Here is a 20,583-nt window from a genome sequence, read left to right on the forward strand (position 1 = left end):
GGCGCCAGGCTGGGACCCGGGCGCGGTTGTGGCCGCCCCAGTGCCCCCCCCACCATCCGCTCCCCGCCCAGTCCTGTGGGTTTGGCAAAGCAGCTGGCCGGGGCATTAAGGCCCATTAGCAAAAGCAAGGTTGCTGGGAGCCGAGGAGAAGGAGCCAAGAGACTGGGAGGTGGTGTGTGTGTGCTGGGGGGGGGCATGTTCTCAGCTGCCGCAGCCTTCGGAGCAGGTGGTCAGCACGTGCGGGAGGGGCGGGGTGGGGGTAGGGAAAGGGGAGAAGGAGGTTCCCCGCAACAGATGGCCCAGGCAGGACTGGGGCTTTCAGACAAGAGGGTGGGAGGGGGCTGGCCATCTGCACCTGGAGGCAGCCTGTGAGCTCCCCCCCTCCCCTCCAGGAGCAGAGAAAAGAGCTGGGGGAAGGGGAGGGCCACTTTTATTAGGACTAAAAGTTTAATCTCACCCCCATGCCCTCCCCACCACACAGAGAGGATGGAAGTGGGGAGAAGGCAGCTGGTGCGGGAGTGAGGGAGGCAAAGGTGAAGGCTGCCCCCACCACCCACCGCCTCTCCTCTTTCACTGGCCACATCTGTGGGAGACCTGAGGCCGAGGTGAGGGACTCCCTCTCAGGATGTGTCTGGTTCTCCGCGATGGCAGTGCACAGGGGCCTAAGGCTTTCTCAAATGTTGGCAGAAACAAATTCATATCTGGATAGAGTGCCCACATGCCCCCTTCGCAGTGGGGAGAGCAGGATATGGTGCCATGAAGCTGGGAGTTCCCTAGTCCCGGGGTTCCCCAGCCCTGGGTGAGCCAGGGAGCTAGGCAAGACTGGGAAGCCCAAGGGCGGGGTCCCCAGAGCTGGAGCAGCGTGGGAAGGAGGCCTCATAGCAGGGGATGGCCTGCCGTGGGGCTGGAGTCCCTGAGAGAGATGGAGCTCTCTGAGGGGTCTGAGCAGACATCCCCTCTGGTCAAGAGGCTTTGGGTGGTGGCTACGCCTGGCGACTGGCCCAGTAGCGGTGGTAGGTGTCCTGGAAGAGGTCCCGGCAGGCAATGTGGGCACGGAGGCGGGAGCAGGCCAGGAAGGCCCCTGCCAGCTTTCGGTGCAGGGCATAGGTCTCTTCGGGGGGTGGGCGAAGCCGGTGCTGCAGCAGCACAGGGATAAGGCCCTGCACGCGGCGGGCAGTGTCCCCCGCCCCAAAGTCGTAAGGGCCCTGGGTGGCGAAGGGTTCCCCAAGGATCATCACCGCTTCCACGTGGGCGTCAGAGAATGCCTGGGGGTCGGGGAGACCAGAGGCACCCAGTGTAGACAGACAGCCCTCCATCCCCCCAAGACCCTCCAGAACAAACACCAGCCCCCAACTCCCCGAAGCAGAATAGGCAGCCTCCACCCCTTCCAGAGCCCCTAGGAGACAAGGAGCCACCTGCTCCTCCCCAAAGAAAGAGTCCTTCCTGCCCTCTCAGGGACCCCAGTAGACAGGTTGCCCCCACTGCCTCTAGAACAGAGAAGCTGCCTCCATTCCCCAAGCCCTGGTATCCGGTATCCACCAGCAGACCTGCTCCCTCCCCTAGAACAGATAAGTGGTGCCCTCTTTCTCAGGGTTCCTGAGTGGCCAAGCAGCCCCAGGGCCCCCAGTAGAGCTAAGCAGCTCCCCATTTTCTCCAAGAGACAGCAGCCCCTACTCTCCCAACCTTGGTCTCAAAGCCAGTGAGGAATCTGAGATCCCTCGACTTCTGCAGGACCCGGTCTCGGTCTCCATTGGCTGCAGCCATCACCACCTGGGGAGACAGGTGTGGGCACAGGGTCAGAGGGGTTCAAGGGGGGGTTTGGAGGTGGGATCTACTTAAGCCCTCTCACCTAGAGGCCTCCCCCTGGCCTCCTTACCGCTGTCTGTGTCTCTCTCAAGACTGTTCCAGAGCCTACAGCTGGGCTTTGGTGGTCAGGGGTTCTGCCCACTTGGCCGGGAAGGCAGAGTCTGCCTGGAAACCACCCCCAGGGAAATAGCACAGAGGAAAACAGATGTCAGGTGCCGCCCGTGGGTCCAAACACTCAACTGGGCCAGGATGGGACCATGACCTGGACCTGCCTCTGAGGCTGCCCCTGGGCCATCTCTGTGATCACCTTGTTGAGGTCTGGTTCCTGCCCTAGACTTGGAGCCCCAGGAGAGCAGGGATCCTGGCTGGGTTTAGTCCCAAGGGCACAGGGTCCTGCACTGAGGAGGCCCTCGGTAGAAACCTTTGTGTGACAAGTGAGGGTGCAGAGCTGAGCGGCGCTCCAGCCATGGGTTCACGTGGGGCGTGAAGGGCACATGGACAGACAGACAGAAGCGGAAGCCAGCCTGCTTGGGCTCCGTCCCGATTCTGCCATTGGCTGGCTGACTCCGGGCAAACGGCTTTGCCTTTTGGGCCTCCGCTGTTCTCATCTGTCAAGTGGGAATGATGAAAGTGTCTGCCCTGTGGGCTTTGGGAGGATGAAGGCATAGCTGCAGAGTGCTGAGCACAGTGCCCGCACAGTGTAGGAAACGCCGTAGCTATCACAAGCCGAGATTATTACTAGGAGGTCGATCCTCTCCTTATATGAGGGTCCCCACTTCCCAGCGAGGAAACAGGCTCAGAGTGGGGAGCAGCCCCCGCGAGGTGGGGAACTGGGGTGAACCCTTTACCACCGAGTTGCCCCTTCTTGGGAGAAAGGGGGATACAGGATTAAATCAGGCAGTTCTGTTCTGTCCCAGCTCCCCCTGCCTGAGCCTGTCTGGCCATCTGTCACGCCTGTGGTCCTCAGGGGGCTGGTGTGACAGGGCTTTTTTCAACTGGAAAAGGCTGAGGAGGTGGCAGGAGGGCCATGCTAAACAGGCCTGGGGGGGAGGGGCAGGGGACGTCCCAGCTACCCAGAGAGGCCAAGGCTTTGTGCCTCAGGTGGCCTAAGGAGCCTCTGAGCGGGCGAGCGGGGTGGGGGGGTGGGGTAACTAGTTCCTTTGTGTCTCCATCTAAGGGGTGGCCCCACCATCCCCCAGGCCTCAAGCCCAGAGCCCTGGGCCTTGTCCCTGACACCCCTCTTCTCCCACCTCGGCTTTCCTGGACTCCCAGGCTTTTTTTCTTTCTTTCTTTTTCTTTTCTTTTTTTTTTTTTTTTTAATGGCGCCATCCTGGTCTGTCTTAAAAGATCACTTGTAATTCAGGAGTTTCCTAATTCTGGATCCCTCCCCTGCTCCAGGGCAAACCTGCCCTTGCGTGGTGGCTCCTCATCCCGGCGGAGGCCCAGGATAAAGTACAGGCTGCAAAACATGGCTTCAGAGACCCAGAGTGGCTGCTGTTCTGTCCCCACCTGCCTGCCCAGTGTAGTCCCTGTATAGAAGCTCTGGCATCACCAAGGAGTGTGTTAGAAAGGCAGCTCTTAAGCCTAACTCCAGACCAGACTCTGCATGTTTAACAGGCTCATGGCGGGTGGGGCTAGGGGTTCTCATGCACATTCAAGTTTGAGAAGAGCTGCTCTAAGGGGACCGTCCCTTCTCACCCCCTGGCCTTTGCACATGCTGTCTGCCTGGCATACCCTCCTAGCCTCTTCCTGATTGGTCTCCTCATCTCTCAGGTCTCAAGTCTGATGTCTTCTCCTCCTGGAGGCCCTCCTTGACCCCCTAGGCTGGGCCAGGATCCTCCTCTGGGCTCCCTCAGGCCCCGGTGCTTCTCCCATCCCGGTGCTTCTCCCATTCCAGTGCTTCTCCCCTCCCAGCACTTCTCCCATCCCAGCGCTGACCACTCTGGGAACTTGCTGTCTCCCTGTTGGGCTGAGTTCTGCGAAGATGGACAGAAACCTGGACCGGTCATCATTGTCTCCGGTATTGTCCGGAATAGAGGGGGGTCAGACAACTCTTGAACTGATGACTCAGTGATTAGGAGACCCAGGTGGAATGTCTAATCTCAACGACTTAATGAGATGGTGTTTCCTGTGGCCTCTGAGACAAATCGACCCCAGTGAGCGGGAAGGACTAGCGACAGAAAATGACCATGAGGCTGAGGGCCCTGGACCGGGGCGTGGGGCGGCGGGGGTGGGGGGAGGTGTGGAACTGGGGGAGTGACAGGATGACCATTCTGGGCCTTTCTCTTAGGAGGGGGCTGGTTAGTGGTTGGGAAAACAGCTCCAGACCCAGACTCCCTGAGTTTGAATCCCAGGTCTGCCGTGACCTTGGGCAAGTGACTTAAGCTCTCTGAGAGTGTTCGCTAATCTGTAAAATGGGGCTATACATGGTCCCGCCCATGGAGCTGCCATGTGATTTACCCCAGTGATCGCATTCACAGCGCTTGAAGTGGTGCCCGGCATGAGTTAAGTGTTTGGTATTTGTCAGCTGCTGGTAACATCGCAGTCGTTGATTTCTTAATTGCAGATACGGTCCTTCTCCCTCTCCAGAAGCCTGAGTATCAGGCTTGTGGCTCCGCCCTTCAGGGACCTCAGGGTTGGGGGCGACTCACCTCGATGTAGTGGTCCGTGAATTCGGTCCCAAATTCCCGGCTTGCACCAAAGTCCAGCAAGGTCACCTGGGAATGAGGGACGGCGAAAGGGATGCTGGGAGTCCACCTGTGCTCCCCACTGTCTGTGGCCTGAGTCCGGCCCTCTCTCCCCATATGCTGCCCTTCCCGCCAGAGTCCCCACCCGGCTGCCTCCCTGGGCTCCTGGCCTCGGAGCTCTACCCCCCCCCCCCCCCCCCGCACATGAAGCTGAAGGGGCTGGGCATTTATTTTTTTTTTGACCCTACTTGGTTTTATTTTCTTTATTTTTACAACCACACCTGCAGTATACGGAGTTTCCCAGGCCAGGGGTTTAATCAGAGCTCTACCTGTGGCCTATGCCACAGCAACACTGGGTCTGAGCCACATCTGCAAACTACACCGCAGCTTGCGTATCCTTAACCCACTGAGTGAGGCCAGGGATCGAACCCATGTCCTCATAGGGACAATGTCACATCCTTAACCTGCCAAGCCACAGTGGGAACTCCCCAATTATTCTTATAACATGTTTTAGGCACAGAAAAAAAGAAAAAATTCAGGAAATAATAAAATAGATGGAAAAGTAAAATGAACATTCACGAATGGTGGTAACCCAGATAAAAATAAAAAATACTGGGAGTTCCCACTGTGGTGCAATGGAAACGAATCTGACTTGTATCCATGAGGATGCAGGTGTGACCCATGGCCTCACAGAGTGGGTTAAAGGATCCAGCATTGACATGCGCTGTGGTGTAGGCCAGCAGCTGCAGCTCTGATTTGACACCTAGCCTGAGAACTTCCATATGTTGTGGGTGTGGCCCCCCGAAAAAAATATTTATATATATATATATAAAATACTACCAATCTGATCCTACCTCCCCCATGTCCCTACCCACTCTTCCAGGGTCACCACTCTCCTGAAATTATTATTAGTATTTCCTGAAATCCCCATGCATGCGTTGCTACATTTTCTACATTTATGTGGACTCACGGACAATACTTAGTAATGTCGTGCATATTTAAAAACTTCTTACAGGAGTTCCCTGGTGGCCTAGTGGTTAAGGATCGGGCCTTGTCACTGCTGTGGCATAGGTCACTGCTGTGGCACAGATTCAGTCTCTGGGCCGGGGAAATTCTGTGTGCTGTCGGTACAGCCAAAAAAAAAAATTGTGTAAATGGTACCTATGGTAGTTATCCTGCAACGTCTTCGCGTTCGACATGGTTTTGCGATTCATTGCCATTGCTCTAGCTCATTCGTTCACTTGTTCATTTTTTTCATCGCCATTAAAGAGTCTGTGGCATGAATGCATCACATGCATATGATCTAGCTGATGGGCACTGTGGTGGTTTCTGGGTTTCACTATGAGAAGCAGTGCGCAATGAACACATGTCAGTTTCTCTACCACAGTGGCGTTCCAACTATTGATCACAAGCCACAGTAAGAAACTGCAGATGATCTTGGGCACCAGGACAAGTACGAACATCAAACAAAACTGGTCCAAAATAGGGAGTTCCCTTTGTGGCTCAGCGGGTTACGAACTCAACTAGTATGCATGAGGATGCAGTTTCAATCTCTAGCCTCACTCGGTCGGTTAATGATCCGGCATTGCCACAAGCTGCGGTATAGATCACAGATGTGGCTCAGATCCCGTGTTGCTGTGGCTGTGGTGTAGGAAAAAAAGAAAAAGAAAAGAAAAAAATGGGCCCCAAATAACATGGATCCCTCTCATCTGCAATACATGCTGTGTCTCTAAAACAAAAACTGATGTTGAGACCCAATAAATTGATGTCAGGACCCACGTCATCCCCTGGAGTTAGGAAAATACCTTCCTGGGGTCTGAGCCTTGGAGGGATGCAAGGTGTTTACACACTTGCTGGGGAGGGGCTGATGAGGGACTGAGGCTGGACTTGGCTCACTTGATCCTGAGGATGTTGGAAGCTGTGTAAGGGACAGCTTGGTCAGATTTGCAGGTTTTTTGTTTTGTTTTGTTTAGGGCCACACCCACAGCATATGGAGGTTCCCAGGCTAGGGGCTGAATCAGAGCTGCAGCTGCCAGTCTACGCCACAGCCACAGCCACAGCAATGCTGGATCTGAGCTGCATCTGGGACCTACACCACAGCTCATGTCAACACTGGACCCTTTAACCCATTGAGTGAGGGCAGGGATCGAATCCATGTCCTCATGGATGTTAGTCGGGTTCGTGACCACTGAGCTACAATGGGAACTCCCAGATATGCATTTTAGAAAGACCCCTCTGGGGACAGAATGGCACAGACCACTTTGGAAAGGCATCTGGCATCCATACACGCTGAGCCTTTCAGTCCAAACTCTTACCCCCAGGCCTTCGGATGGCCTGTGACCTTTGCCAGGAACGCTCTTCCCTGCTCCTTAGAGGCTGCCCCCTCTTGTCTTTCTGGGTTCAGCTTTCTTGACTCCAACATCCCAGGCAGAGTCAGCCACTTTCCTTGCCTTCCCGTGCCTCCTGGTCACTGGCATCTCTGGCCTGGCTTCCCCATCCAGGTACTAACTACAGGTCATACTGTCTGGTGATGGGTCCTGGCACTGGACTGGGAACTCTGGGAAGGCAAGGGTCAGGGTGGTCTTGGCATCACTGTCAAGAAGCAGCAGGTGCTTGGCATAGTCTAAACAAAGGACAGGCGTGCTAAGGATGACTGTCTTCTGAAAGCCGTGCTCCCTTGCCTCCACTGCCACTGGGAAGCCACTGCCCAGGCGGGGACTCCATTTGCCAGCATCCCTTACACCTGGACTAGCCGAGGGGCCAGCTCTTATCAATGGAATGGTGAAGGGAATGGTGGATCACTTCTGACCCAAGCAGTTAGGAGGGGTTACCCTCTCAACCTCGCTTGCCCCTTCCACTGGAAGGAGAGCCTTTCAAGGCCTAGGGGATGAAACAATCACAACAGGGAAGGGGCCTGGGGCCCTGCATTACCACATGGAGGAGAGCCACTCCAGCCTGTTACATGGCTAATAAACTACTATTGTGTTGAGCCAGAGAAATATGGGGAAATGTCTGCAACAGCAGCGAATGTACCCTGACACACAACACAAGGAACCGACCTGATGGCTGGAGGCGTCATACAGGAAGTTGGCCCAGTTGGGATCCGTCTGCATGAATCGGAACTCGAACAGCTCCCGCAGGCAAAGCCGCAGGAGCTGGAAGCAGATCTGGGGTGGGGAGAAGGAGTAACCGACACCTCAGTGTCCCCTGCCCCTGTAAATCTCTGTTCATTATGTGGCCTGGAGAGGGACCATGGGTCCGGCCAACCCTGCCAGCCCTACCCCGGGGCGGCGCCTGCCCTACTGTCCCAGAGACTACGTACCTGGTTCCGGATGTCCTGGCTCAGGCCCTGGCACTGGTCCAGGGGAACCCCTCCGGCCAGCTCCATGCCCAGCACCCGCGTCGTGCACAACTCCTGGATCACGGCTGGCACCCGAAAGAAGGGGTCATCCGCCAACAGCTGCCTGGAGCAAATGGGAGGGGAGGGGAGGGGACGGGACGGGACTTCATGCTTCAGACCCCTGTGGCCCTGCCTGAGGCCCCCCCCCATCCCCCGAGCAGTCTTCCTTAAACAGCCTAGGTCTTGTCTTCCCTTCTGCCCTGCTCCTTCCTCTGTCTGAGCTGAGTGATGGCCGATAACTGGCTGGACCGATGGTCATTCGACATTTCATTCATTCACGCATCCCCTCATTCAACAAATATCCACAGCACCCCTCTGTGCCAGGCCCTCTGTGCCTGGCTGCTGGAGACCCAGTTACCACTTCCTTCCCGGAAACGCCTCTATGATTTCATCACCCCAGGATGGGCTCAAGGTAGGAAGCTTGATGAGCATTGCTTTCTCATCAACTTATTCATTAATCCATCCAAAAAAAAAGTCACTGATACACAAATCTCTGAGTCCACAGTGATACTCACTGGCCACTCCTTGGAGTCACTACTCGGAACATTGCAGGCTTTTGTTTTGTTTTGTTTTGTTTTTAGGGCCATCCCAGGCTAGGGGTTGAATTGAAGCTGCAGCAGCTGCTGGCCTACACCGCAGCCACAGCAGCAGATCCCAGCCACATCTGTGACCCACACACAGCTCATGGCAACACCAGATCCTTAACCCACCAAGCGAGGCCAGGAATGGAATCCGCATCCTCATGGATACTAGTTGGGTTCTTAACCCACTGAGCCACACCAGGAACTCCTGGACATTGGTTAATAAAGGGAAAGAAGCTTCCTTGGTGTCCATTTGTGTGCTGGTGATGCTGGGGGTCAGAGCAGTGAGCAGTACAGGAGCCCCAGGTGTGCCCCTCACCCCTACACACACACCAGAGCCCTCACTCCAACAAACAGACTGACACAGACTGAGATGAGGGTGTCAGTGCAAGATCCGAGAGGAGAAGAATACCGGTGAGCCCTCTGGTGGGGCACCTGTGGGATGGCTGGAGTTGGGGGCTGGGGGGACAGGGAGATGGGGAGGGGCCAAGGAAGCAGTGTAGGTTTTATCCTAAGAGCGCTGGGAAATCTTGGGGGGCAGCGGTCTCCCAGACCCCACCCACGAGGGCCCTGGCCCAGCCCACTTTACACCGAGCTTTGCCAGGTCCTGCCTTGGGGGCTTGATTTTTGTCCTTGCTCATAAAACTCTCTGAGGACCGAACTGCTCCTCATGGGCCGGGCCTCTGGTGAGCACTTCACTGGCATATTTCTCTGAGCCTCACTCCCCCTGAGCAGGATGCTCTCCTGGGCCCACTGTGCAGATTAAGGCCACCCAACCTGTTAAGGGCTGCCCTGTGAGCTCCCTGGTGGTCTAGTGGTTAGGACGTGGTGCTTTCATTGCTGTGGCCTGAGGTTCCGTCTCTGGTCTGGGAACTGAGGTCCCACATCAAGCAGCTGCACGGGGCTGGACCCCCCCTCTAACCCTTGGCTTCTGCTGCCCCTTCTCTTGCTTCGTATCGACAGAGCTTGGCTCAGTAAACATGTGGGCCACACGCCACGCTGGGGAGGAGCTCGCTGAGGTGTAATTAATTGCTGCATAGCACGATGCCTCTAAGATACAATCACGGTTCCACGTAGCTGGAGTTCACTCATTTTCGATGCTGTGTGACACTGTGCTGATGAATATACCATGATTTATTTATTCACCCTGCTGGATGATTTTGATAGATTTGGGTTGCTTCCAGTTTGGGGCTATTGCTGCTCTGAGGATTCTGGAAAAGTCTGATAGTGTGTACTGACATACGTGTCCCTAGACTATTTAGCCAGGAGGGCAGCTGTTGGTTTGCATGTGAATATTGAGACTTGATGAGGTTAACCATCCTCCTAAATGCTTCCATCCATTTCTCCTCCTGCCCACAGGGTGTAAGGGAGACCTTGGACCTGCGCTCTCTCCAACCTTTATTTTTTTTTTCTGGCCACACGCACAGCATGTGGAAGTTCTGGAGCCAGGGATCAAAGCTGAGCCACAGCAGTGACAACGCTGACCCCTTAACCCCTAGCCCACCAGGGAACTCCTCCAGCTCTTGAAACGGACAGACCGCTTCCTTAGCCCAGGGGGTATATTGGTATCTCCTGTGATGAGTGCCTATTGACAAGCCCATCCCCCATCAGACTGCAGCGGTTCTGCCTCCCATTTGACAGATAAGAACTTAGAAACATTTAGAAAAAGCAAGTAGTTCCTGCTGTGGCACAGTGGGTTAAGGATCTGACTGCAGTGGCTCAGGTGGCTGCTGAGGCACAGGTTTGATCCCAGGCCCAGCACAGTGGGTTAAGGATTTACCGTGGCCACAGCTGTGGCCTAGGGGACTGCTGTGGCCCGAGTTCAATCCCTGGCCCGGGAACTTCCACATGCCATGGGTACCGCCAAAAAACAGCAGCGAGTGAAGGGATGGCTGGATGAACAAATGAATGAAGAGAAAAAGAGCTTGCCAGGCCAGTGCAAGGGCCCCTGTCGCCAGAGGCTGTGGGAGCATCCACTTCCCTCTCAGCCTAGGAGAGAAGCTGGAGGGAGGAAGGGGGCTCCCGGGCTGGCAAGGGATCTCAGCTCACCTGAAGTTCTCGGCACAAGCCGCCTCACGACGGTAGTCACACTCCCAAGCCAGCTCCCGCTGCAAGGCCTGCAGGCTCTGCTCTGCAAACAGGCCTGGGGGATGGGGGGTGGCTGTGTCAGGCAGGGAAGGCTGGACCGGGGCCGACCCCTCGGGCTCCCGCTCAGGGACGGCGGCTCGTGCTGGTCGCGTCGCCCGAACTGTCTCTGTCTGTGTCTCACGGTCCCTCCCGCCTTGGGCTCCGTGGCTCTGCTGGGGTCTCCTTCGCGGGCACACGCCCTGGTCCTTAGGTCCCCTTCACGGTCCCATCTCCCAGCTGTCCCTTTTGCATGCTCTCTCACACTGCACGCACGCACGTGCACAAACGCACGCACGCACGTGCACAAACGCGCGCGCACGCACACACGCACACCCTGCTCCACCTCCTTCAGGTCTGACTCCGTTCCTGCTTCCGTGGCTCTTTTTCAAGCCTCCAGTCGCTCTCCACCCACCCTCGGTGTGTCTGTTTCTGGATTTCGGTCTGGGCTCTTCTCGGGCCCCTGCTGGAACCTCTAAGTTTCTCTCTTTTTCACACGCTTGGACTCTGAGCGGTCCCCGCCTTGGTGTCTCTTCGTCTGTCCCAAACAGGCAGACCTAGGCGTTCACTCCGGCTCCCGCCCCGGGCGGGCTGCTCCCCCCCACCCCCCAGCACCCCCACGCCCCGGGGCCAGCCTCACCCTCCGGCAGGGCCACGCTCATCTTGAGCACCGCCAGCAGGTTCTGGACGTCACTCTGGATGCTTTGGGCAACGCCCGGGTACTGCGAGGGGAGCCGGGATGGGGGGTGGGAGTCACTCTTCTGGGACTGCTGGGTGACCCCACCCCTTCGGGGGTCCCCCCACCCCCACCCCACCTGTCCCTCACCTGGATCTTCACGGCCACCTCTGTCCCATCCCTCAGCACGCCCTGGTGCACCTGTCCGATTGAGGCAGCTGCAAAGGGCACCTCCTCCAAAGAGGCCACCTTGGCCTGCCAGTCCTTGCCGAGCTCCTCTTCGAGAACTCTCTGGGGAGATTGGTCATGACAGTTACCACCACAGTTTCGGGAAACTGAGTTTCTGCCCTAAGTTGGGCGCTTTACGTGTTAATAACCCCACTCCCAACGCACGGGGCCCTGGGCCAAGCTCTTGGCTGCTACCCCACTTCGCAGATGAGGAAACTGAGGCTTGGAAAGACATCTCCTGGCCAAAGGGACAAGCCAGGTGCTGGCAGACTCCCAAGGCTGTGCGGGCTGTTCTGGGGATTGCTACCATGTGTAGTTGGGATTGATAATAATCCTTCATTATACTCATATATTGCATTATCAATTCAAAAGTTAATGATAGGAGTTCCCACTGTGGCTCAGCAGGTTAAGAATCTGACTAGTATCTGTGAGGATGCAGTTTTGATCCCTGGCGTCGCTCAGTGGGTTAAGGATCCGGCATTCCTGTGAGCTGTGATGTAGGTGAGGCTCAGATCCTGTGATGAGGCTCAGATTCTGCGTGGCTGTGCCTGTGGATGTGGCATAGGCTGATAGCTGTAGCTCTGATTTGACCCTTAGCCTGGGAACTTCCATATGCTGCAGGTGTCGCCCTAAAAAGAAAAAAAAAAGTCAAGGTGATAAAGAAGAGCTAAAATTGGAGTTCCTGCCATGGCATGGCACAGTGGGTTAAGAATCCAGCTATAGGAGTTCCTGTTGTGGTGCAGTGGAAACAAATCCAGCTAGTATCCATGAGGATGCAGGTTTTATCCCCAGCCTTGCTTGGTGGGTTAAGGATCCGGCATTGCCATGAGCTATGGTGTAGGTCACAGACGCAGCTCAGATCTGGCATTGCTGTGGCTGTGGTGTAGGCCGGCAGCTGTAGCTCCGATTTGACCCCCAGCCTGGGAACCTCCATATGCTGCGGGTGCAGCCCTATAAAGCAAAAAAAAAAAAAAAAAAAGAAAGAAAGAAAGAATCTGACTACAGTGGCTCAGGTCACTGCAGATGCTCAGGTTTTATCCCCAGCCCAGTGCAGTGGGTTAAAGGATACAGCGTTGTAGCAGCTGCAGCTCAGATTCAATCCCTGGCCCAGAAACTTTCATATTCCATGGGTGTAGGCATTAAAACAAACAAACAAACAAACAAAAAACTAGAGGACTTCCTATGGGCCAGGTCCTGCTCAGAGTGGCTCAGAAAGGGACGGTCATTGCCCAGGGTCACATGATGAGGGAGAGGAACAGAGATCAGAAGGAGGGCAGGCAGCTAGATTCTGGATTCCACACCCTTACCCAGCTATTAGAAGAAGGGCTCATGTCTTGGGCACTTACCCAGTGCCAGGCGCTGTGCCAACCTATTTAGAGACATGCTCCCCTTTAATTAAAAAAAACCAGTAATGATAACAGCTAACACTTGCATGTCATTCGCGGGGTGTTAGGCGCCCTTCGGAGTGCTTTACCGACACTGATTTCCGTAACCTGATGTGGGCCTCGCTGTCACCACCACCGGTCACAGATGAGGTAACCGAAGCACAGAGAGACCGGCCACGTGTCTGAGCTCACACAGGTAGTAAGTGGCAGAGCCCAGGGTTTGAACCCCCGAAGTCTGGGCCCTAGGCTTCACTGCCTCTTTAACAGCCCTGACAGAGCCCTGGGCCGGCGGTGAACTGGACTAAGTGCTCTGCCCTGTTCTCTCGTTTCATCATCGTCACCATCTCAGGAGATGCGTGCTGTAGGGCTCCCCACTTAACAGGTGGGGAAACTGAGGCTCTGAGTCAGACAGGGAGGGTCAGGCAGGTAGAGCTCACCTCCCTTGCCAGGCTTTTCCCCACTGGGCACCTACCAGCATCTGCCAGCGGGGCATAAAGTCGGCGCTCTGACGGACACGCTCGAAGATGCGTTGCAGCTGGGGGCTGATGAAGCTGTTGTCTTGGGAAACAGTGGGAAGAGGGAAGCAGTGAGGGGGGGGCCAGGAGGGGCTCCTGTGTCAGTATCTGAAGTCAGGGCTTGGTGGGGGGCAGGGTGGGGTGGAACTGAGGTCCGGGGTCAGGGGTCGCGGGTCATGCTGTACCCTGGATGCTGAGCATTTGGCCAACCTTGAGGGCGGCCCCCCGAACTGTACACAAGGTCTGCACGATCCGCTCAGCATTGGCCTCCGACAGGAAAGGGCTGGAGCCCGGCCGGGAGCCTCCCTCTGGGATGGAGAGAACAATCATTAGTGTGGCAACCACAAAAAAAAGAATCACTATGACACCACAGCAGCACTCCCGCCAGCATGGCTAAAGTGAAAAAGACAACACCAAGTGTTGACAGAGACCTGGAGCATCAGCATGCCAACACTGTCAAGGAGGGTGCCAGGGCAAGCAGTTGGGACGTTTCCAGTAAAGCACACACCTATACCCGATGCAATTTCCCTCCCAGGTATACCCCCCAGAGAAATGCCTATGTGTGTCCACCAATACATATGCCAAGAGGGTTCAGGGCTGCACTCTTCCTAACTGTCCCAAACCGAAGACAACCCAAAGGACCATCCAGAAAAGGAACAAAGGAACTCGGTAACCTACAGAATGGAATAAACAACCTGCGGCCACAGCAACAGCAACATGGATGCTTCTCAAACAGAATGTTGAACAAAACAAGGCAGACACATATGAGGACATACAGGCTGATTACCCGGGCATAAGGGGCAAAAAGAGGCAAATCTTAGGGGTCAGAAGTCAAGAGAGGAAGTTCTGGTCGTGGCTCAGTGGTTAACAAACCCAACTAACATTCACAAGGATGTGGGTTCAATCCCTGGCCTTCACTCAGTGGGTTAAGGATCCGGGGTTGCTGTGAGCTGTGGTGTAGGTTGCAGACACGGCTCGGATCCTGCGTTGCTATGGCTGTGGTGTAGGCTGGCGGCTGAAGCTCCAATTTGACCCCTAGCCTGGGAACCTCCATATGCTGCGGATGTGACCCTAAAAAAGACAAAAAAAAAAAAAAAAAAAAAAAAGAAGAAGTCAAGACAGTGGTTACCCTCAGTGGAAGGAGTGGCCAGGAAGGCACACAAGAAAAGCTTCTAGAAAACCAGTGTAGCGATTCTCCAAGTGCGGTCTGGGAGCCCCTGGGGGTCCCTGAGATCCCTTAGTGAGATCGAGACTATTTCCATCATAATATTAATGTATTATTTGCCCCTTTTTTACTCCCATTTGCCCACAAATGTTCCGTGGAGTTTTCCAGAAGCTCTGGGACCTGTGATGATGCCATTGCTCTGATGACTGATGGAGTGCGTGTGCATTCTTGTGTTTTAAATCTTTTTCAGTTTTAATCTCTAATACAGCAAATATCTATAAGTACAATCCACATAAATAAGTTCTTGGGGTTCTCATTCTGTTTTGCCTTTTTTTTCTTTTTAGGGCCACACCTGCAGCATATGGAAGTTTCCAGACTAAGGGTCGAATAGGAGCTGCAGCTGCCAGCCTACACCACAGACACAGCAATGCAGGATCCAAGCCACATCTGTGACCTAAGCCGCACCTTGCAGGCAATGCTGGATCCTTAACCCACTGAGTGAGGCCAGGAATCGAACCCACCTCCTCATGGATACTAGTCGGATTCTTAACCTGCTGAGCTACAATGGGAACTCCTCATTCTTCTGTTTCTTAAAAGCTTTACTGAGGTATAATTCGCATGTGATATAATTTACCCATTTAAGGTACACAGGTTCGAAGTCCCTGTTGTGGCTCAGCAGTAACAAACCTAACCAGTATCTAGCAGGATGCGGGTTCAATCCCTGACCTCGCTCAGTGGGTTAAGGATCCTGCATTGCTGTGGCTGTGTTCTAGGCTGGAGCTACAGCTCCAACTGGACCCCTACCCTGGGAACCTCCATATGCTGCAGGTGTGGCCCTAAAAAGTGGGAAAAAAAAAAAAAAAAACGTATTGAGCTCTTTACTGAGTATCTGTGGATTCTCTGGCTGAATCCCCACAATCACCCCAGGAAGTAAGAACTACCAATGCCTTCATTTTCAACATGAGGAAGCAAGAGATTCAGAGAGGTACAGGGTCTGGCCCTCAGTCACACAGCACAGAAGTGGCAGAGCAGGGTGCAGATTCAGTTTAGCCTTACCCTAAATCCTATTCTTCCATCTACCCTGACCTTTTTATTTTGACAAAAATCCAAACAGAAAGACTGCATTTACAGTCTCAGGTACACCTGCACACCTGATTCAACACTTTAACATATGCTGCCTTACCTGCTTTATCTGTGCCTGTGCACCGGACACTGATGGTTACTTCTGCTGACTGACTTGCACTCAACCTGTGCTAAGGATAGTCCCTTACACAATCGCAGTGCCAAAACCACACCCAGGAAAATTAACACTAATTCTCTAATACCTACTGCCCAGTGCTACTCAGATTTTTCCAGTTGTCCCCAAACATCATTTGTTTCTTTGTTGGTTTTGTTTTGTTTGTCTTTTTGGGGCTGAACCCGCGACATATGCAGGTTCCCAGGTTAGGGGTCGAATTGGAGCTGTAGCTGCCGGCCTCCACTACAGCCACAGCCACTGGGGATCTGAGCTATATCTGCAACCTACACCACAGCTCATGGCAACGACAGATCCTTAACTCACTGATGAGGCCAGGGATCGAACCTGTGTCCTCATGGATACTAGTCAGGTTCGTTTCCACTGAGCCACAACAGGAACTCCCCCAAACATATTTTATAGTTATTTTTTTCGACCTGACATCCAATCATGGCTCACACATTCCATTTGTGGGTTATTATCTCTAGTCTCTTTTTCACCTAGAATATCCACCCCCGTTTTTGTTTCAAGACATTGACGTGTTGGGGAATCTTACCCATAAATGCTGATCTCTCATGGCCTAGTCTATCTCTGCAGTAAACAGACCCTCACCGGCACTCCTATTTTCAGCCTTCCTCTCCTGCTCACAGTTTGGATCTCAACTCTGCACGGCTTACACTTTTTTCCCTCACATGACATGTTTCTACCCATCGCCACCCTGACAGTGGCTTCACCGTGTTCTGAGCACTCTGCCACGACCCTAAGAAGTGGCTATATTATCATCACCTCTGGATGAAGAAACTGGGGTTCAGAGAGGCGAAGCGACTTGCCCCAGGTCACACAGCAAGGCCAGGGTGTGGACCCAGGCAGGGTGGCTCACTCACCTGATTGGGGACGTCCTCCGGGCAGGGAATTCTTGGCCACCTCAGCCAGTGCTCCCAGCCCCAAGCTCACAGCCAGTCCTGGGAGTGAGAGAGGGGCCTGAGTGCCTACTTGCCACAAGGCGTTCTTCCCTCCCTCACCCCATCCCCCCTGTCTGTCTTTCTCTAACCACATCTGTCTCTCAATTCTTTGTAGTCAACTCCCGGCATGCCTTTGTGTCCAAACCAGTCTCTTATTCTCTCTCTGCTTGAGGTTCTCTCGGAGGTACGGCTACCTCTTTCTCCACCCCTTTCTCTTTGTCTCTGTCTCCTGGGTCTGCAGTTCTCACCTCTGGCTGCGCACAGTCATGTGAGGAGGTTTTTAATTTTTCTGGCTGCACCCAACTCCTGCAACTCCCCGGCCAGGAGTTCCTGGGGTTAAGAACCCAACATAGTGTCCATGAGGATGCAGGTTTGATTCCCGGCCTCACTCAGTGGGTTAAGGATCCGGCGTTGCTGTGAGCTGTGGTGTAGGCTGGTAACTGCAGGTCCTATTTGACCCCTAGCCTGGGAATGTCCATATGCCACGGGTACAGCCCTAAAAAGAAAGAAAAAAAAAAAAAAAAAGTTCCTGGGCCAGGGATCAAATCCAAGCTGAAGCAGCTGCAGCAATGCCAGATCCTAACCCACTGAGCCAGGCTGGGGATCAAACCCCCAGCTCTACAGTGACCGGAGCTGGTGTAGTCGGACTCTTAGCCCACTGTGCCACAGCAGAAACTCCAAGGAGTCTTTGTAAATATGATGCCCCATCGCTGAGGTGCTGGCTAAACTATCCTGAGATAAAGCCCAGGAATTCTTTTTCTTTTAAGCATCCCAGATGAGTCTAGTGTGCAGCCAAGCGTAAGAAGGCCCCAAAATGATCTCCTGGGCCTCGCTGTCTTCCTGCGACTCCTGTTTCTCTCTGTGTCCTTACCTTCTCTTCTCCATGCTCACCTCCCCTTTCCTAAGTCAGTTATTTCTCCATCTCTGCCCTTCCCTCCACCTGGCACGTCTGTCTAGACCTCGATCCCTCAGCTCCTCCTTTTGATGTTATCTCTCCAGCTCTGCTTTCCTCTACGTCCTCTGTCCTGAAAGACACCTTGAGTCGCTCTGCCTCTTTCACTCTCACTATCTCCGTAAATAACCATAACCGCCAATTTCTGAGCCCTTTCTCCATGCCAGGAACCATTCCCAGTGCACTGACCCATTCTGTCCTCACACTCCCAGGAAGACATTTTATAGAAAAACCTCTATTTTACAGGAAAGGAAATTGAGGCTCTGAGAAGTTAAGTAACTCATCCACAGTCACAAAGTAAGATACAGCACAGTCACTCCCGGGCAGCCTGGTACCAAAGCTCTAACTAGTGCATTTGACTCCTTTATACTGTACATCAGTTGTTTTTTTTTTTTGTTTGTTTGTTTGTTTTTTTGCTTTTTAGGGCCCCACCCACGGCATATAGGGGTTCCCAGGCTAGGGGTCAAATCAGAGCTACAGCTGCCCGCCACAGCCACAGCAATGGGGGATCTGAGCCATGTCTGCAACCTACACCACAGCTCAAGGCAATGCCGGATCCTTAACCCATTGAGCGAGGCCAGGGATCAAACTGGCAACCTCATGGTTCCTAGCTGGATTCATTTCCACTGTGCCATGACAGGAACTCCCTGTAAATCAGTCTTTTTAAAACTTGAACCATGATCCACAGTAAAGAAGACATTTGCATTATGACTGATAGAGTAAGTTTGTATGTTTCATGAAACCAGACTTTCCTCTACACGTGCACTCATATTTTCCATTCTATTCTTCTTCTTTTTTTTTTTTTTTTTTTTTGGCTGCCCTAAGGCACATGGAGTTCCCACGCCAGGGATCAGATCTGAGTTGCAGTTGTGACCTACGCCACAGCTGTAGCCACAGCATATTCTTTTTTTAATGCTGGTTGCAACCTACTAAATTATTTCACACAGATTGTAACCTGAAATTTGACAACCTGGTGTCACCTCACCTCCCTAGCCCCCATTTCCTCATCTCTAGAATGGAAACAAACACTCACTGATTCAGCGCAAAGAGATCACATGTGCATGGGGCCCTGCACATCCCAAGTTCTCAACAAAGGCAGGGTTCCTCTCTGTTTCTCTGGGTTTGGCCGGGCTTTGCCTTCATTCTCTTTCCATCTCTCCCTCCTCTCTCCGTCTCTGATTCACTCTCTCCCTTGCTTCACTCGGTAAATGTCACCTCCTTGGATCTAGGTCACAGTCTCCCACAGTCACACCTACCCCCAAAGTTGGCCAAGCGGCTGATGCGCGAAGCCGGCACCTTGCGTTCTCGAGCACGGTCACTCAGCTGGGAAACCGGGCGAAGGTGTGAGCAGAGAAAGATGGACATCGGGCCCAGGGAGCCCAACCAGCCTGCCACCACACCCTTCCCCAAGCTCGGTAGGCGAGGTGCCTTCCTGGGGTATTGCTGGATGGGCGATAGTGATACCTGGGGCCGGGGCGTCTTCCTGATTCGTGCCTCCCGTGCCTTGCGAATGTCCTCCTCACCCAGACCCCTGCCAGGTCCATCCTGATGAAGTTTTTGGGCCCAGGAACCCCCACGTGGCCCCTGCAAAAGACGTGAACACTGGGAAGGAGTGGAGGACATAGGGTCCACCTGGCCCTTTTGGTTCCCTCCCTGTCCTTTGACTCCCTGAAGCCTCCCCCAGCCTCATCCCCTGGGAGACCCCCTCCCAAGCCTCTTACCCAGCAGCGGGGCCCAGGCCCCAGGGCCCCACAGGGCAGACCAATAGTCCGGCCCAGGTGTCCACAGGTCCCTCGCAGTGAGCCCCCTACCTCCAGCCACATTGTCTGGGGGAGAAGAGGAGGAATTATTAGGGTAGGAGTTGTGGAACTGACCTCCCTGCTCTGTCGGCCTTTGCCAAGCCCTCACATTCTTCTGCGACCACGCTAAGATTCCCACCCCTCAAAGACTTCCTCCTCTGTTAATAGGACCCCTAGTTGCTAGGAACCCACGGCTCTTCCTGCACACCTCTCCAAACCACTCTCCTGCGGTCCCACTCACCGCTCCTGCGGTCCCACTCCCCGCCGTTGCCAGGATCCTACCCCCCGTCCTCCGTTGCTAGACACCCACAGGTCCTCCAGGGCTACCTCTCCACTCCTCTGAGCACCCCCTTGTTGCTAGGCACCGCCTTCCCCTCTGTTGCCAGGCACCCACAATTCCTCCCTTCCCCCCCCCCCCCCCCCGCTACCCCCGTAACTGGGAACCTCCCCCGGTTGCTAAGCACCTACGGTTCCCTGGCTCTGGGTGCCCTACGCACGGGGCCTCCTGCGCTTCCGGGACTCTCCGTAAGCCCGCCCCCTCCGGTCAACTAGCCAATGGCGCAAGAGAAGCTCGCTGACTGGCATAACATACTCTCCGCCGCGCGTGAGGGGGCAGGGCCAGGGGCGGGGCCTAAGGATGGGCTAGGGCACTACCCCGGCGCTCATGTGCCATTTTATGCCCTTCCACTCACTTCAAAGTGCCTTGTACACGGCAGACTTTTCAGTTTCCTACAAGTCTTTTCGGCAAACATCCCTCTCCTTTACAAACTCCACACCTCTCCTTTGCGGGAACATTTTGTTATTCTCACTTTCCTCCTTTCCCCAGGAGACTCAACAGCTCTTCTTTGAACGCCCGTCTTCTCAGCAAACATTTCTCTTGCACAGAGCCCCTCCACTTTTCACACTCACCCTCTGCTTCAAATACCCACATCACATCCTATACCCACACCCTCTCCCTTGCACTTCTAACCCTTCTGTCTTGCTCACCAGCTGTTTCCCTCCGTGTGCATAAACCCCCTCCCTCACCCTCAGCCCCAAGCACACTGGACTCCTGTTCCCTCGTACACCC

At 54.3% G+C, this 20,583-nt stretch overlaps 1 protein-coding gene across 13 annotated transcripts; it reads right to left on the reverse strand.

Annotated features, from left to right (window-relative positions):
• Positions 1–413: 413 nt before the first annotated feature.
• Positions 414–20,039, reverse strand: COQ8B (coenzyme Q8B). Of its 13 annotated transcripts, none has more exons than XM_084961075.1 (15): positions 19,983–20,039; positions 19,437–19,541; positions 19,180–19,299; positions 18,972–19,038; positions 16,686–16,763; positions 13,613–13,710; positions 13,360–13,445; positions 11,425–11,565; positions 11,239–11,320; positions 10,524–10,617; positions 7,816–7,957; positions 7,553–7,660; positions 4,458–4,523; positions 1,684–1,770; positions 414–1,265 (listed from the first exon to the last, which is right to left on the reverse strand). In XM_084961075.1, exons 7-15 carry the CDS (start codon positions 13,378–13,380, stop codon positions 984–986), a joined length of 1,023 nt encoding a protein of 340 aa, XP_084817201.1. In that variant the 5' UTR covers positions 13,381–13,445; positions 13,613–13,710; positions 16,686–16,763; positions 18,972–19,038; positions 19,180–19,299; positions 19,437–19,541; positions 19,983–20,039; the 3' UTR covers positions 414–983. The 13 variants fall into 13 exon arrangements, 12 of the variants coding, with proteins under 12 accessions (XP_084817201.1, XP_020950063.1, XP_084817200.1 ...); XM_021094404.2 differs by having other exon boundaries at positions 13,588–13,710; XM_084961074.1 differs by having other exon boundaries at positions 19,979–20,039.
• Between the last annotated feature and the right edge of the window lie 544 nt (positions 20,040–20,583).

The sequence above is a fragment of the Sus scrofa genome, chromosome 6, assembly GCF_054392235.1.
Source record: "Sus scrofa isolate SSC_HxYL_T2T_F1_AM1 chromosome 6, Sscrofa_HxYL_maternal_Yorkshire_Landrace_v2.0, whole genome shotgun sequence".
NCBI lineage: Eukaryota > Metazoa > Chordata > Mammalia > Artiodactyla > Suidae > Sus > Sus scrofa.